This window comes from Mobula birostris, chromosome 11 (genome assembly GCF_030028105.1).
Source record: "Mobula birostris isolate sMobBir1 chromosome 11, sMobBir1.hap1, whole genome shotgun sequence".
NCBI classification, from domain to species: Eukaryota; Metazoa; Chordata; class Chondrichthyes; order Myliobatiformes; family Myliobatidae; genus Mobula; species Mobula birostris.
The window spans coordinates 5981529-6000676 of record NC_092380.1 but is presented as its reverse complement, the minus strand read 5'-3'; the positions used below and the strand labels follow the sequence as shown (position 1 = coordinate 6000676).

At 44.3% G+C, this 19148-nt stretch overlaps 1 protein-coding gene across 1 annotated transcript in view; it reads left to right on the top strand.

Annotated features, from left to right (window-relative positions):
- Nucleotides 1-19148, top strand: part of LOC140205361 (glutamate receptor ionotropic, NMDA 2B-like) — a 383673-nt gene that overhangs the window by 320997 nt on the left and 43528 nt on the right. The window contains exons 5-7 of the mRNA XM_072272956.1: nucleotides 9881-10049; nucleotides 12340-12493; nucleotides 17624-17749. Coding sequence (XP_072129057.1) covers nucleotides 9881-10049; nucleotides 12340-12493; nucleotides 17624-17749 — 449 coding nt within the window. The remainder of the gene's footprint in view (nucleotides 1-9880; nucleotides 10050-12339; nucleotides 12494-17623; nucleotides 17750-19148) is intronic.

Below are 19148 nucleotides of genomic sequence, written 5' to 3'. Positions count from 1 at the left end.
CTCCAACCTGAGTTTAGCCTCATCATGGCAGTAGAGGAGGCCATGTATGGACATATCTGAATGGGAGTGGGAAGCAGAGTTGAAGTGGGCGGCTGCTGGGAGATCCTGTCTGTTGTGGTGGACAGAGCGGAGATGCTCGACAAAGCGCTCTCCCAATCTGCGTCGGGTTTCACCGATGTAGAGGAGGCCGCACCGGGAGCACCGGATGCAATAGATGACCCCAACAGACTCACAAGTGAAGTGTTGCCTCGCCTGGAAGGACTGTTTAGCGCCCTGAATGGTGGCAAGAGAGGAGGTGTAGGGACAGGTGTAGCACTTGCGCTTACAGGGATAAGTGGCAGGTGGGAGATCCGTGGGGAGGGGCGTGTGGACCAGGGAGTCACAGAGGGACCGATCCCTGCAGAAGGCGGAGAGGGGTGGAGAGGGAAAGATGTGCTTAGTGGTGGGGTCCTGTTGAAGGTGGCGGAAGTTGCGGAGGATAATGTGTTGGATCCGGAGGCTAGTTGGGTGGTAGGTGAGGACAAGGGGAACTCTGTCCCTGTTGTGGTGGCGGGAGGATGAGGTGAGAGCCGAAGTGCGGGAAATGGAGGCGATGCGGGTGAGGGCATCATTCATGACGGTAGAAGGGAAACCATGATCCTTAAAGAAAGAGGACATTTGAGATGTCCTGGAACGGAAAACCTCATCCTGGGAGCAGATGCGGTGGAGACAGAGGAACTGGGAATAGGGAATGGCATTTTTGCATGTGGCGGGGTGGGAAGAGGTATAGTCGAGGTAGTTATGAGAGTCAGTGGGCTTGTAGGAGATGTCAGTGGACAGTCTGTCTCCAGAGATGGAGACCGAGAGATCGAGAAAGGGGAGAGAAGTGTACGAGATAGACCAAGTGAATTTGAGGGCTGGGTGGGAGTTAGAAGTAAAGTCGCTGAAATTGACGAGCTCAGCATGGGTGCAGGAAGCAGCACCAATGTAGTCGTCAACGTACCAAAGGAAAAGTTGGGGAGCAGTACCAGAATAGGTTTGGAGCACAGACTGTTCCACATAACCAACAAAGAGGCAGGCATAGCTGGGGCCCATGCGAGTTCCCATAGCTACACCCTTGGTCTGAAGAAAATGGGAAGAGCCAAAGAAGAAGTTATTGAGTGTGAGAACCAGTTCCGCCAACCGGAGGAGGGTAGTGGTGGTGGGGAACCGGTGAGGTCTATTATCCAGAAAGTAGCGGAGGGCTTTGAGGCCTTCTTGATGGGGAATGGAGGTGTATAAGGATTGGACATCCGTAGTAAAAATGAAGCGGTCGGGACCGGGGAACTGGAAGTTATTGAAGAGGTGGAGGGCATGGGATGTATCCCGGATGTAGGTGGGGAGGGACTGAACTATGGGTGACAAAATGGAGTCCAGGTAGGCAGATACAAGTTCTGTGGGACAGGAGCCGGCAGAAACTATGGGTCTGCCGGGACAGTCAGGCTCGTGGATCTTGGGGAGGAGGTAAAACCGAGCGGTACGGGGTGTAGGAATTATGAGTTTCGTGGCTGAGGATGGAAGGTCTCCGGAGTTGATAAGGGCGGTGATGGTATGGGAGACAAAGGTTTGATGTCTTTTGGTGGGGTCCTGTTCCAGGGGTAAGTAAGAGGAGGTGTCAGAGAGCTGCCGTTTGGCCTCTGTGAGGTTGAGGTCTCGGCTGCAGCACAAACATGCAAGGAACAACCCAGAGTGGACTCCCACCTCTTCGCAGAAGTGCACAAGAGTCGACGTTGAGTAGGGAGGAGGTTTATTCTCGCTGCTAATCAAGGGGAAATTCAACACATTTTCTGCAAGGACCCAATATATACTCAGTGGCCACTTTATTGCGCACCTCCTGGACTTGATAAAGTGGCCACTGAGGGTATGTTTGTGGCCTTCCACTTCTGTTGCCCATCCACTCTAAGGTTAGATGTGCTGTTAATTCAGGGATGCTCTTCTACCCACCACTGATGTAACATGTGGCTATTTGAGTTACTGCCACCTTCCTATCAACTTGAAGCAGTGGGGTCATCCTCCTCTGATCTCTCTCATTAACAAGGCAATTTTCCTCACAGAACTGCTACTCACTGGATTTTTCAAAAAAATTTTCACACCATTCTCTGTAACTCTAGAGACTGTTGTGTGTGAAAACCCCAGGAAATCAGCAGTTTCTGAGATACTCAAACCTCCTCATCTGGCACCAACAATCATTCCATGATCAAAGTTATCTAGGTCACATTTCTTCCCCATGCTGATATTTAGTCTGAACAACAACTGAACCTCTTGACCATGTCGGCATGCTTTTATGCATTGAGTTGCTGCCACACGATTCGCTGATCAGATACTTGCATTAACAAGCGGGTGTACAGGTGTACTTAATAAAGTGGCCACTGAGTGCATACTTTGAGAGGGAGAAATCCTTTTATATAAAATATATTTTGAAATTGATTTTACATAAAGATTATTATGATGTTTCTGTAGAATAGAGATACTTAATATAGATCAAGTCAAGAGCATTGTAATGCAGTTAGATTCCCATTACATGTTACAAGATGTGTCTATGAGAATTCCTTATCTCTCTGCAACCAATGCAGATTATCAGTACAAATGTGTTCTGGATCTTTGGGTGCACTCATTTTCCGGTCAGGATTACAAATAGTGGCATAACATCTGGAAAGGAACAGAATGCATAGATTCCTGCCCGCCCCCCCCAGATTCACTTAAAGGCCGGCTGCCAGTTGTTGGGGGGGGGTGTCCGGGGTGAGGGAGAAGCATATCACTTGAAAGAATGCTATGCAGCAGAGAAGGGAAGGGCAAATGAGAAAAGACCATGGAACATGTGAGCAGGATCAGGCCATTTGCCCCATCGGGTTTGCCCCACCATTCCATCATGGCTGATTCATTATCCCTCTCAACCCCATTCTCCTGCCTTTTCCACCTAACCTTTGACGCTCTTACTAATCAGAACCTGTCAACTTCCGCTTTAAATATACCCAATGACTTGGCCTCCACAGCTGCCTATGGCAATGAATTCTACCCTCCGGCTAAAGAAATTCTTCCCCATCTTTGTTCTGAATGGATGTTCCTCTATCCTGAGGCTGTGACCTCAGGTCTTAGACTCCCCCCACTATAGGAACCATCCTGTCTGTGTAACTCTACATAGGCCTTTCAGTATCTGATAGGTTTCAATGAGATCTCCTCCTCCCGCAGGTACGGGTCCGGAGCCAGCAAACGCTCCTCATATGTTAACCCTTTCATTTGTGAGATCATTCTCATGAATCTGCACTGGACCCCCTCCAGTGCCGAAGGGTCTCGACCTGAAACGTCAACTCTATTTTTTTTTCCATAAATGCTGCCTGGCCTGCTGAGTTCCTCCAGCGTTTTGTGTGTGTTGCACATCTTGTCTTAGGTAAAGCACCTCAAATTGCTCACAATTCTCTGGAAATGAACGCTAACTTTGCAATATGCCGGGAAGTGAGTGAAATGATCAGATCCAATAGAGTCATAGAGTTATAGATCACCACAGCACAGAAACAGCCCTTCAGCCCATCTAGTCCATGTTGAACTATTATTCTACCTAGCCCCATTGACCTGCACCCAGACCACAGCCCTCCATAACCCTCCCATCCACATACCTATCCAAATTTTCTCTTAAGTGTTGAAATCAAATTCACATCCACCACTTCCACAGGTAGCTCGTTCCACATTCCCACCACCCTCTGAGTGAAGAAGTTCCCCCTCCCCAGGTTCCCTTTCATCCTTAATCCATTAACCAGATTGTAGTTCTAGTACAGTCTGGTAATTTTTCTGAGCAGATGGCGGAATGGTGCTAATGCTAAGCAGTGTCTTGGAAAAGTTGGCTGAATTTCCTCTGCAAATTAGCTCCAACAGATCCTGTGGGTCTGTTGCATTGTACAAGGTGAAATGACCCAGAGAACTTTTGGGTCCCTTATCTAAGAAAGTATGTGCCATCATTGGGGAAGGTTCAAAGTAAAGTTATGAAAATGATTCGGGGATTGAAAGACTTATCATATGAAGAGCTTTTGATGGCTCTGGGTCTCTACTCACTGGAATTCAGAAGAATGAGGGGTAACCTCATTGAAACCTATTGATGTTGAAAGGCCTAGATAGAGCAGATGTGGGGAGGATGTTTCCTATGGTGGGGGGAGTCTAAGACCAGAGGACACAGCCTCAGAATAGATGGGGTGTCCCTTTAGAACGGAGATGAGGAGGAATTTCTTTAGTCAGAGAGTGGTGTTCGCTGGGCATATTTAAGGCAGAGGTTGATAGATTCTTGATTAGTCAGGGCGTGAAGGGATACAGGGAGAAAGCAAGAGATTGGGGCTGAGAGGAAAAAATGGGTCAGCCATGATAAAATGGCGGAGCAGACTCAATGGGCCAAATGGCCGAAATCTGCTCCTATATCTTATGGTCTTATGGTGAGATGATCCATGGTTGTCTATACTATGGACCTTTTTAGAGCTCTAAACCAGAAATGACTTCACATCACTGACCTCATATAAACTGGCACATAAGGACTTTGCCCTACATTTTATTCCATTGTCTGTTTTACCGAGCAATTGCACATTCTGCCGCTGTTATATACTGAGATCTCCATTTATACTTCTGGGTCACTCTTTTGCCTCCTGAAATTAGGATGAAATAGTCTGCCAGAAATCTAACTGTTCCACTTTCTCCATAGAACTAAGTCCCAATAGGTTGGGCATCCGGCATTTGGATGGATGTTACACAGCCAAACCATTAGCTTCAGGCTAAAATTTACAAATATGTTTATTTTAAAAAGTAGGAAATGCACACCAATAAAACTCAAGCCCACTAAGCTTCAGTTGGCTCGATAAACGTGCACTTCCTTGGAGCTCTTCAGATCCAGTTCTGTGATGTTCCCATTATCAGATTTGAGGTCCCTCTCCGAAAAAAAAAGATGCCTTGGCTGCCTCACTAGGCACTCAGAAGAAAGGTGTAAAAAGATTTTGGCCCACCATCCATCCCACTCTTTTCGGTGCTGCCTGACCTGCTGAGTTCCTCCAGCATTTTGTGTGTTTTGCTTAGAATTCCAGCATCTGCAGATTTTCTCCTGTTTGTGAGTCAGAGGCTAAAGACCACAGCACTTGTGGTGAATGCCAAGAAGGTATGGTCAGGAGAGGTGGAGGAGTGCTTACAGGACCGCCTTTGAGTCAGTGGACTAGACAATATTCAGGGATTCATCTTCGGCTCTAAACGAATATTCAGCAGTTGTCGCCAACTTCATCAAAAACTGAGAGTAAGCCTTCAAAAGCCAGGGATGAACCAGGAGATTCATAGTCTGCTGAAGGCTAGATCTGTGGTATTCAAAACCAGTGATCCAGAACTCACCAACAAGTTCAGGTATAACCTACAGAAGGCTATCTCAAGAGTAAAACAGTAATTTGGATTGAAGCTAGTGATGCACATCAACTCTGGCAAGGTTTGCAGACCATTACTTCCTACAAGGCAAAACCTAACATCGTGGCCTGATATGGAAGCACCAATGCCCTTGAATGGAAAATGCTACAAAAATAGTGGATATGGCCCAGTCCATCACAGGTACAGCCCTCTCCACCATTGAGGGCATCTAGACAGAGCACAGCTGCAGGAAAGTAGAATCTGTCATCAGGGAACCACATCCAGGTCATGCTCTCTTCTCACAGCTGCCATCAGGAAGAAGGTACAGGAGCCTCAGGACCCACACCACCAGGTCCAGGAACAATTATTGCCCCTCAACCAATGGGACAACTTCACTCAGTTTCACTTGCCCCATCACTGAACTGTTCCCACAACCAATGGACTCACTTTCAAGGATGCTTCATCTCACATTCTTGATATTTATTGCTTATTTATTTATTATCATTGTTTATCTTTTTTTTTTGTATTTGCACAGTGTGTTGTCTTTTGTTCATTGGTTGCTTGGCCATCTTGTTCACTGAATATATTGTGGTTGGATTTATTGAGTGTGCCTGCAAGAAAACGAATCTCAGGGTTGTATATGCTGATGTATGTGTACTTTGATACTGTAATAAATTTACTTTGAACTCTGAACTTTGAATGGCAGTGTTACTTCTCATTCAGATGAGCTCTATGCCTTTTATGCATGCTTTGAAAGAGAGAATAAAATTATATCTATGCGAATCCTTGCAGCACCTGGTGACCTTGTGACCTCTGTCTCGGAGGCCAATGTCAGAACATCTTTCAAGAGGGTGAACCATCTCAAGGTGTGACTCCCTGATGGAGTTACCTGTCAGGGCTCGGAAAACCCGTGCCAACCAATTGGCAGAAGTGTTCAAGAACATCTTCAATCTTGCACTGCTGCTTCTAGATGTTCTAATCTGCATCAAAAGGGCCACAATCATACCAGTGCCCAAGAAGAGCAGGGTGAACTGCCCCAATGACTGTCACCCATTTGCATTCACATCTACTGTGTTCAAGTGCTTGAGAGGTTGGTCATGGCCAGAATCAACTCCTGCCTAATTAAGGACCTGGACCCACTGCAATTTGCCCATCGCCACAATAGGTCTCCAGCAGATGCAATCTCATTGGCTCTCCACTTGGCCTTGGATCAACTGGACAATAGTAGAACTTATGTCAGGCTTCTGTTTATTGGCTACAGCCCAGCGTTCAACATAATCATCCCCTCAGTTCCAAACAAAAACCTCCAAAAGCTCTACCTCCTTCTGCAACTGGATCCTTGACTTCCTCACTGGGAGACCACAATTTGTGCGGATTGGAACTAATGTCTCCTTCTTGCTGGCAATCACCTGAAGGATACATGCTACTCTACTCTTTTCACACCCACAACCATGTGGCTAGGCACAGCTCAAACACCTTCCATAAATTTGCCAATGACAGAACTATTATTGGCAGCATTTCAGATGGTGACGGGGAGGTGTACAGAAGCAAGATGGATCAGCTGGTTGAGTGGTGTCACAGCAACAACCTGGCACTCAGTGTCAGTAAGACCGAGAAATTAGATTAGGTTATGAAGACACGCAGTCCTCTTTTATTGTCATTTAGTAATGCATGCATTAAGAGATGATACAATATTCCTCCGGTGTGATATCACAGAAACAAAAGACAGACCAAGACTGAAAAACTAACAAAAACCACATAATTATAACATATAGTTACAACAGTGCAACAATACCATAACTTGATGAAGAACAGGCCATGGCACAGTAAATAGTTCAAAGGCTCTCGAATGTCCCACATCTCACGCAGACGGGAGAAGGAAGAAAACTCTCCCTGCCATGCCCGACCACAGTCCGACTCTGAGTCGTCCGAAAATTTTGAGCCTCCGATCAGCCCTCCGACACCGAGTACCGAGCACCATCTCTATCCAAACGATTTGACCTCAGCCTCGGTCACCAGCAGCAGGCAAAGCCGGGGATTTTGGGGCCTTCCCTCCGGAAGATTCTCGATCGCCCAGTAACAGCGGCAGCGAACCGGCGTTTCAGAAATTTCTCCAGATGTTCCTCTGTGCTTTCACGTCTGTCTCCATTCAAATCAGAATTGTCCACTGCCCCTATTTAACAGAAATGATATCATTTTCATTGGAGAGCAGCACGCGCGCGTCGCGCTGCCATCTTCTCCTCCAGCCGTGGATTATGGACTTAAGGAAGGGTAAGTTGAAGGATCACGCACCACCTCATTGAGGGGTCAAAAGTGGAAAGGGCGAGCAGTTTCAAGTGTCAATGTCTCTGAAGGTCTACCCTGGCCTGAATACATTGAAATATTGAAGCAAAATTGCAAAGAAGGCATGACAGTGGCTATATTTCATTAGGAGTTTGAGGAAAGTTGATATGTCATCCAAGGACACTCATAAATTTCTACAGATTTACCACGGAGAGCATTCTCACAGGCTGCATCACCGTCCAGTGTGGAGGGGCCACTGCACAGGATGAGAAGCAACTTCAGAAAGTTGTAAACTCAGCCAGCTGCATCATGGGCACTAGCCTCCCCAGATCCAGGACATCTTCGAAGGGCAATGCCTCAAAAAGGTGGCATCCATCATTAAGGGCCCCCCCCCCACCACCCAGGACATGCCCTATTTCCATTGTTACCATCATGGAGGATGTACAGGAGCCTGAAGACCCACACCCAATGTTTCAAGAGCAGCTTCTTACCCTCCATCATCAGATTTCTGAATGAACATTGAACCCATGAACACTACCTCAGTATTTTTTCCCTCTCTTTTTGCACTAAATCTTTAAATTACCGTGAAGGTCCTGCTGTTCAGCTTTCTATCCAGCTCCCTAAAATCCCTCTTCAGGACCTCTTCACCTTTCCTACCCACAGTATGTCGCTGGTGCCAATATGTACTAAGACATACATACACACATACATATATACATACATACATATATATACATATATATACACACACACACACACACACACACACACACGTAGACATGTGGCCAAGTGGTTAAGGCATTGGACTAGCGACCTGAAGGTCGTGAGTTCGAGCCCCAGCTGAGGGAACATGTTGTGCCTTGAGCAAGGCACTTAACCACACATTGCTCTGTGACGACACTGGTGCCAAGCTGTATGGGTCCTAATGCCCTTCCCTTGGACAACATTGGTGCCGTGGAGAGGGGAGACTTGCAGCATGGGCAACTGCTGGTCTTCCATACAACCTTGCCCAGGCCTGCACCCTGCAGAGTGAAGACTTTCCAGGCGCAGGTCCATGGTCTCGCAAGACTAACGGATGCCTTTACTTTATACACACACACACACACACACACATATACTTATTGTAATGTAAAGTTTTGTTATTATCATGTATCACTTTGTACTGCTGCCACAAAACAACAAATTTCATGACATATGCCGATGATATTAAACTTGATTCTGATAGTTTCCTTCTGAAACCGAGAACAAACAAAGTCAGTGTGGAAAAAAAAGAAAGTAAGTTACCTTACTGGAGTAGAGAAGTGGGACAACATTTGAAGCATGTAAAAATGAAATTAGACATGGAGAAACACAGCATGGCAGCGTAGTAGTTAGCACAACATTTAACAGTACCGGTGACCCGGGCTCAATTCCTGACACTCTCTGTAAGGAGTTTGTATGTTCTCCCCATGACTGTGTCGGTTTCTCCCACAGTCCAAAGACCCACCGGTTGGTAGGTTAATTGGTCACTGTAAATTGTCCCATGATTACGCTAGGGTTAACTCTGGTGTGGTTGGGCGGTGTAGCTTGGAGGCTGGAAGGGGCTATTCCGCACTGTATATCATTAAATAAAATAAATAAAACAAGGAATTAACAGCTGAAGTCATTAAACATATGGAAATGAGCGAGGGATTCTGACATTGAGCTGAATTAAGAGGATGGTTTAAAAGGGAGGAAATCTTTGCTTTGTTCTTCATGGTTTGTTCGCGTTGTTGCCTTTGGAGGGGTCGCTGGTTCGTGTCATTTCCCTCAAAGGCACTGCAAGTTTGTGTCACTTCCCACGGAAGGGCCAGTCGGCTCCAATGCTCTCGGAGATGTTACTGAAATTCTGAGATTTATAGATTGGACTGTACTTCATATTGGCCTCGTCCAGTTCTCTGATTCTTTTTTGTTCTCGCCCATTCTTTCTTGTTGCCGATTGGTGGGCAGGAGGTTTGGGTGATCCGTTAGTTTTTGTGCGAGGGAGGAGTTTGGGGGTTTGGGGTTTGCATGTTTTAGCTTATTTTTCTTTTCATGTGAAGGGGACGGTTGGTGTCTTTCTTTCAACTACTGCGGTTTTTTTTTTGTATTTTATGGCTATCTGGAAAAGACAAATCTCAGAGTTGTATTCTGCATACATACTTTGATAATAAGATGAAACTTTGAACCTCTGAACTTTTTTTTTCTTCATTTCTTCCAGTAATGACACAGAAGGAGGGATGTACATCAAGCGGTGCTGTAAAGGATTTTGCATCGATATCCTGAAGAAAATTGCAAAGTATGTCAAGTTCACATATGATTTATATCTGGTAACAAATGGAAAACACGGGAAGAAGATTAACGGGACTTGGAATGGGCTTGTTGGAGAGGTAGGTCAATCGCAAAATGGAATTGTCTTAAATGTGATTTAAAATTTGGACTAAAACAGGGCAAACCAAGGTCAATGTCAAGATGAACTGGTATTTTATGAAAGAACTGGAGGTTAAGAATTTATAAAGTTGCAATAACGGTTAAGTATTAGAGCCTTTAGTGCTATAATGTACACTCAGTTGCCACTGAGTGTATGTTCACGGTCTTCTGCTGCTGTAGCCCGTCCACTTCAAGGTTCGACATGGTCTGCATTCAGAGATGCTCTTCTGCACACCGCTGTTGTAAAACATGGTTATTTAAGTTACTGTCACCTTCCTGTCAGCTTGAACCAGTCTGGCCATTCTCCTCTGACCTCCCTCATTAACAAGGCCTTCTTTCCCTCTGCCATCTGTTTTCTGAATGGACATTGAACCCACAATCACTACCTCACTACTTTTTTATTTATGTTTTTTTGCATTACTTATTTTAACTTAACAATTTAATATACAAATACATACTTATTGTAATTCAACTTTTTTCTCTATATTTATTTATTATGTATTTCATTGTACTGCTGCAGTAAAGTTTACAAATTTCACGACACATGCCGGTGATATTAAACCTGGTTCAGATTCTGATTCGCCTACAAAACTGCCGCTCACTGGAGGTTTTTTTTTGTTTTTCGCACCATTCTCTGTAAACTCTAGACACTGTTGTGGTTGAAAATCCCAGGAAATCAGCAATTTCTGAGATACTCAAACCACCCCATCTGACACCAGCAATTATTCCATGGTCAAAGTCAGTCACTTAGATCACACTTCTTCACCATTCCGATGTTTGGTCTGAACTACAACTGAACCTTTTGACCACGTCTGCATGCTTTAATGCATTGAGTTGCTGCCACATGATTGGCTGATTAGATATGTGCTTTAACGAGCAGGTGTATTTAATAAAGTGGCCATGGTGTTTATGGAGGAAGCTAAACAAAATTTCCAAAATATTGCCAAATTGACACTTACCATGTGCAAAAAGGAGGGGAAAGTCTAAACCCAGTGTTGAGAGTTGAAATCCTGCAAGAACCTCGAGGCAGATGGGTCATACCACCACATCACTGGAACCAGCCTACCCACCACCAAGGACGTATATACAGAAAAGTGCCAGAAAATGGCCAGCAATATTACAAAGGCTCCCACCCACTCTGCTCAATGACTGTTTGTCCCACTCCCATCAGGGAAGAAGCTATGTAGCATTCATGCCAGGACCACCAGTCTCAAAAACAGTTACGTTCCCCAAACAGTGAGGCTGATCAACACCTCCATCCAATAACCCACCCCTCCACACCCCCACCACCACTACTTTATTATTTCCTGTCAGTCACCTTATGTACAGACGCTCCTGCACTGAGCATCACTTCAGGGACATATAATCAATCTATGTATATCGGCTCTCTTATGTATTTATAATTATTGTGTTTTTATTATTGTGCAAAAGAGGACAAATTGTGCAAATAATCAATATTAAAAAATAAATAAATAATACTGAGAACATGAATTGTAGTGTCCTTGAAAATGAGTCAATAGGCTAGGGAGTCAGTTCAACGTTGAAGTGACTGATGTTATCCACACTGTTTCAGGAACCTGACAGTTGAGGGGTAATAACTATTGTTGATTGGTTAAAAATCATCTCAATAAACTTCTTTAGATAGATAGATAGATATACTTTATTGATCCCGAGGGAAATTGGGTTTCGTTACAGCCGCACCAACCAAGAATAGAGCGTAAATATAGCAATACAAAACCCACCAACAATCAAACAACAAAATGCAAACTATGCCAGATGGAAAATAAGTCCAGGACCAGCTTATCGGCTCAGGGTGTCTGACCCTCCACGGGAGGAGCTGCAAAGTTCGATGGCCTTTAGGTTCTTAATTAACTAAGTGAAGCCTCTTAGTTTAACATAAAGTACTCAGGGTGATGTCCCATCTGTACCTGATCCTTGCCGGCTTTGGGCTTCATGAATCTCAGAGGAATTAATCATCTCACACATACTACTGGCTAGCGGAGAAATGCTTCTAACATCACCCCAAGGCTCTGGCTCTCATTGTATGGTTCAAGACTCTTCTGCCAAAAGAAATGATCTGCTGTCCAGGCATGTAATCAAGTCTGCAAAACATCTTGAGCAGCTTAGTGGATCAACCCATGTCTTTATTCTTTGTGCATGTGCTTTTCTTATTTAACCCGGTGGTGAGGGGATTGTGCCGTTTAACCGGAGGGTTGCCATGGCAATAACAGTCTTGCTCTTTGTTGCCAGGTTGTACGGAAGCAGGCACACATGGCCGTGGGCTCCCTGACTATTAATGAAGAGCGCTCAGAGGTGATAGACTTCTCAGTCCCGTTCATAGAGACTGGAATCAGTGTTATGGTGTCACGGAGCAACGGAACTGTATCGCCTTCTGCATTTCTGGGTAAGTGGTTCTTGTTTGACCAGATCATCTGGATATTTCTTAGATTTTCTATGAAATGTACGGTATCCAGAGAGACTTCCTTTGTCTGTCCTTGATCTTTATTGGCCTTAGACTACAGAAACCTAAGGTTCAAAAAAGTTCAGAGGTCCATTTATTATCAAAGTATGTATGCAGTATACAACTCTGAGATTCGTCTTCTCCGGATAGCCACGAAATTAACAAAAAAAAACACACAGAAGTCATTTCAGACAGAAACAGAAAACCCCCTCACCTGCACAAAAAAAAAGAACTGCAACTCGGTCATCAACCCCCACAACCCCCCCTTCCCTGCACAAAACGCAACAAGAACATCCACCCCTCCCCAGACCCCCCTCCTCCCCATAATGTGCAACAAGAATATTGACCCCCAAATTCCCCTCCTGCCGCATGAAAAAAAAAACAGTGAGAAAGAATGGGTGAACAAACAGAATATAAATATCGTAAGACTGAAAGTCTCCTCTGCCAACCTCCGGGGAATTAAGCTCCTCACATTTATGAAGGGACGGAGTGGTAGGTAGCTGTTAGGGTAATACAATCACAGTGCTGGCAACCCGGGTTTAATTCCCAGCACTGTCTTTAAGGAGGTTGAACATTCTCCCTGTGACCACATAGGTTTTCCACCAGGTGCTCCAGATTTCTTCCACATTCCAACTGACCCAAAGATGTATGGGCTAGTTGCTTAATTGGTCACCACATGGAAATGGGTGGTGCAGGCTTGTTGGCTGGAAGGGCATGTTACTGTGCTTAATATCTAAATTAAAATTTAAGAAAATCATTGGTGTTCATGTTCTACAAGAACACTGATGCAGGAAAGTAGCATCCATTATCAAGAAACCCCACCATCTAGGCCATGCTCTCCTCTCACTGCTGCCATCAGGAAGAAGGTGCAGGAGGAGCCTCAGGACTCGCACCACCAGGTTCAGGAACAGTTTTACCCCTCAACCATCAGGCTCTTAAACCAGAAGAGATAATTTCACTCAACCTCACTCACCCCATCGCTGAACTGACCCCACAATCTATGGACTTACTTTCAAGGACTCCTCATCTCAAGTTCTCGATTGTCATTGCTTATTTATTATTTATTATTTACTTTTTGTATTTGCACAGTTTGTTGTCTTTTGCACACTGGTTGTTGTGTTCAGTTTTTCATGGATCCTATTGTGTTTATTTGTATCTGTTGTAAATTGGATCAGCAAATTTGCTGATGGTACAAAGATTGGAGGTGTAGTGGACAGTGAGGAAGGTTTTCAAAGCTTGCAGAGGGATTTGGACCAGCTGGAAAAATGGGCTGAAAAATGGCAGATGGAGTTTAATACTGACAAGTGCGAGGTATTGCACGTTGGAAGGACAAACCAAGGTAGAGCATACAGGGTTAATGGTAAGGCACTGAGGAGTGCAGTAGAACAGAGGGATCTGGGAATACAGATACAAAGTTCCCTAAAAGTGGCGTCACAGGTCATAAAGAGAGCTTTTGGTACATTGGCCTTTATTAATCAAAGTATTAAGTATAAGAGCTGGAATGTTATGATGAGGTTGTATAAGGCATTGGTGAGGCCGAACCTGGAGTATTGTGTTCAGTTTTGGTCACCAAATTACAAGAAGGATATTAATAAGGTTGAAAGAGTGCAGAGAAGGTTTACAAGCATGTTGCCGGGACTTGAGAAACTCAGTTACAGAGAAAGGTTGAATAGGTTAGGACTTTATTCCCTGGAGCGTAGAAGAATGAGGGGAGACTTGATAGAGGTATATAAAATTATGATGGGTATAGATAGAGTGAATGCAAGCAGCTGAGGCAAGGGGAGAAAAAAACTAGAGGACATGGGTTAAGGGTGAGGGGGGAAAACTTTAAAGAGTACATTGGGGGGGCTTCTTCACACAGAGAGTGGTGGGAGTATGGAATGAGCTGCCAGACGAGGTGGTAAATGCGGGTTCTTTTTTAACATTTAAGAATAAATTGGACAGATACATGGATGGGAGGTGTATGGAGGGATATGGTCCGTGTGCAGGTCAGTGGGGCTAGGCAGAAAATGGTTCGGCACAGCCAAGAAGGGCCAAAAAGCTTGTTTCTGTGCTGTAGTTTTTCCATGGTTTCTATGGTTCTATGGTTGAATGGCACTCTGGTTGAATGCCCTAGTCAGGGGATATTTCATTAATTCTGTTATAGTTATTATTCTATAGACTTGTTGAGTATGCCCACAAGAAAATGAAATCCAGGGTTGTATGTGGTGATGTATATGTACTTTGATAATAAAATTTACTTTGAACTTTTGAACTTTGTTATCACCTCATCAATCAAAAAATTATTTTTTTTCCTGACCCCCCTCAATGCATTCCAATTATCGTTCTCTTGTTTATTTCTAAGATGCATGGAGCCTCATATTGTAAGAAACAGTAAAATATGGAACACCAGCCCAATGTGAATGAAAGCCACATTGGAAATAGGCCTTAGTTTAAATCCTGGAACACTTTACCCAACAGCGCCATGACAACAGCCTCACTGGGGTGACTCTGTAAGACAAACACAAGTGGGGAAGGATATTAAATCCTGTCTTATCTTCAATGTCTATGAGTCAAGAATGAATAAAGAAAAATCTAGATCTAGGCAACTTGCGAGTGACCTAAGCACGTACCAGCTCCACAGAATGAAAGGAGGATCTCAAACTCCTGATGCTGTGATTGCCGCGATTCTCAAAAGAGAGATTAAAGATTAGTTTTACTTGTCGCGGGAGCAATTTACTCCAATCCCTGACCTCATTAAAGAGAGAGACGAGACTATCATTATTTGTCACATGCACATCGAAAGTTCAAAACCTGCAGCGAAATGTGTTGTTTCGTGTCAGCGACCAGCCCAGTCCGAGTAGGTGCTGGAGGAAGTCTGCAAGTGTTGCTATGCCACTAGTAGCAACATAGCACGCACGCAACTTTCTAACCCTAACCTGGATGTCTTTTGGAGTGTGGGAGAAAACCAGAGCACCAAGAGGAAACCCACAGGGAAAATTGTACAAATTCCTTTCAAACAATGGCAGGATTTGAACCCCAATCTTCTGATCACTATTGCAGTAAAGTGTTACACTAAACCCATGCTTCTGTGCCACCAGATATGTCATATTTCCTGGGATTGTCCATATCCCAGGAAAGATTCTTCTAAAATGTTCCTTTTCTTGCCTGTACTGCCCTTGCTGAGCTGTAACAACAACCAGTCAGTCAGCCAAACTCCATTCAAAAATGACATGAGCGTCAGGGTATACCCTCCTCGCGCCTTGGGTTTATTGCAGACTCAAAAGTATGACATAGTGAATAAGGAATGAAACTGAAAAACAACAAAATACAGTGCAATTACTGTGTTTTTTCATTCACATGATATGCACAGGTAAGTAACAATTTAGTTCAGTTTCCTGCAGGTAAATACTCTTAAGATTCCGACAAGTAAGTACTACAGGTAAATAGCACGTGTAAACCATTGGCATCTAGATTAATGTCTAATAAACTCAAAAATAATGTTCAATTTCAGCAACATCTTAATGATACCTCTAGATTAAATTCTAAACAATATAATATCAACTTACAAGCAATGCCTCTGCTGGGGAAACAACAAGATGGCTTTAGGTAGAAGCTTCTTTCATTCCTAACATAAACCTTTGGCTTTCTGCCAGCCAAAGTGCTTTCCTACTTCCTTATTCCTGACTTAACAAGAAGTGACCTTATACAGATCTGAAACTGCTCATTTCAAAATAAAAAATGAATGTGCGTAATCATATAGAAAAAAACATAAATCAAATGCCTGAAGGGCAGAACGCTGTCCATTCACCATTTCATTGGGAAATGTTTCTGCATTCTGCTTTAGAGTCATAGCCTATGATAAAAATAATTTCAAAATGATGCTTCCTCTCAACATTATTCAATAGTGAAATACTAGTGACAGTGAGGTTCCAGGGACAATGACAGTGTGGTTCTAGTGACAGTGGGGGATCGTGAAACGTTAATGTGGATATTTATTTATTTACTGTCCGTACCACCATCTGCTGGTGTTTAGGGCAGCAACTGAGATCCTCCATCTCTGTCTGTCATTGGACATTCAGACATAAAAGGATTCTTCATTGGAAGAAGCACAGTCGACGTTTCGGGCCAAGACCCAAGTCCTGACAAAGGGTCTCGGCCCAAAACATCAACTGTGCTTCTTCCTATGGATGCTGTCTGGCTTGCTGCGTTCCACCAGCATTTTGTGTGTGTTGCTTGAGTTTCCAGCAGATTAGTTAAGGCATCCATTAGTCTTGCGAGATCATGGATCTGCACCTGGAAAGTCTTCACTGTCCAGGGTGTAGGCCTGGGCAAGGTTGTATGGAAGACCAGTAGTTGCCCATGCTGCAAGTCTCCCCTCTCCATGACACCGATATTGTCCAAGGGAAGGGCAAGAGCCGATACAGCTTGGCACCAGTGTCGTCGCAGGGCACTGTGTGGTTAAGTGCCTTGCTCAAAGACACAACACGCTGCCTCTGCTGGGGCTCGAACTCACGACCTTCAGGTCGCTAGTCGAATGCCTTAACCACTTGGCCACGTGCCCACATTAAATCTGCAGATTACCTCGTGTTTGAGGATTCTTCATCGCTGTTACCATAACAATTTTGTTTTACCAGTTGGGATTGTTAGCCTTGAGCTGAACTGAACCTGAAAGACTAGTGGGCCACTCTTAGTCTGGTGGTTACCCCTTGACCTGTTTGGCATGGGTGACCTTACCAAGAACCAAAGCATAAAGCCCTGACTCTAACCAGCGTAGTTCTCCAGGTCATTAAGGCATGCAAGCCTCCAAACCATGGCAAGAGTTAAGGTTCTCTTGGAGGTAATGTGGGTAATACCATTAGATTTCTGAATGGACAATGAACCAACCCATGGACACTACCTCACTAATTTTTGCACTACTTATCTAATTTTTTTAATATATACAAATATTCCATTTTATAATTTGTAGCTTTTTTTGGAAATTGCTCTGTACTGCTGCCGCAAAGCAACAAATGTCATTGGAAGTGCCAGAGATAAAAAGCCTGATCCTGTTTAAGTTATGGACTTTCACCGCCTTATTTTGGTCTGTTACAGAGCCGTTCAGTGCTGACGTCTGGGTGATGATGTTCGTGATGCTTCTGATTGTCTCGGCTGTCGCAGTCTTCGTCTTTGAGTACTTCAGCCCTGTGGGATATAACCGGTGCTTGGCCGATGGAAGGGGTAAACTGACGCTTTCGCACTACGCGCTCTTGTCCATTCCTCCTCTGCCCACTGTGCAGCGGCTGCAGAGCTTAATGAAGTTATTGGTCTCTGTTAGTGTGGTGGAGCTGTGGTGAACCAGTGACTTCCACTGCTATTTCATTGTGTTGGAGTTCATTACACATCTTTGTAGGTCATTCAGAATGTAATAAGACCATAAGACCTAGGAATGGTCTTTTAGCCCATCAAGTCTGCTCCGCCATTCCATCATGGCTGATTACATTCCCCCTCAACCCCATTCTCCTGCCTTCTCTCCATAATCTTTGACACCCAGACTAATCAAGAACCTGTCAATTCCCACTTTAAATAAACCCAAAGACTTGGCCTCCACATTCCCGTCTATGACAATGAATTCCACAAATTCACCACTCTCAGGCTAAAGAAATTGCTCTTTATCTCTGTTCTTAATGGACATCCCTGTATTCTAAGGCTCTGCCCTCTGGTCCTAGACTTCCCCACTATAGGAAACATTCTCCCCACATCCAGTCTATCCAGGCCTTTCAATATTTGATAGGCTTCAATTCGTTCCCCCGTCGTTCTTCTAAATCCTGGAGAAAAGAGCATCAGTTGCTTTTCCTCTTCTGGGCTGGAGTGAGGGAGAGGGGTTGGTGGGTTATATTCCAGTGTTTAGAAAGGCTGAGAGGTGCAATGTGAAGTGTGAACTTGGACTTGGGCTTGGGGTAAGGAAGATAAGCATTTAGAATGTAGAATATGAAGAATGAGGAGTGATTTGATAGAGGTATACAAAATAATGAGGTGTATAGATAGGGTAAATGCAAGCAAGGTTTTTCCACTGAGCTTGGGTAAGACTTGAACCAGAAGTCATGGGTTAAGGGTGAAAGATGAAATGTTTAAGGGGAACATGAGGGGAACTTCTTCACTCAGAGGGTGGTGAGAGTGTGGAACAGGCTGCTAGTGAAAGTTGTAGATACAGGTTTTATTTCAAAATTTAAAAGAAACTTTGAAAGGTACATGAATAGGAGGTGCATGGGGCAGGATGATGGGACTAGGTAGCATAGTACTTTGGCATGGAGGAGATAGGCTGAAGAGTCTGTACTGTGCGGTGCTGTTCTATGTTATAGAGTTGTAGAACACTTCAGCACAGTACAGGCCATTCAGACCATGATGTTGTACTGACCCTTTAATTTACTCCAATATCAATCTAACCCTTCCCTCCCACGTAGTTCTCCATTTTTCCTTATCCATGTACCAATCTACCTCTACTACTACCTTCAGCAGGTGTTCCAGCACTCACCACTCTGTGTTAAAAAAATACCTCTAAGATAACCTCTGTTATTTTCTCCAATCATCTTAAAAGTATGTCCTCTCATGTTAGCCATTGCCACCTTGGGGGAAAAGG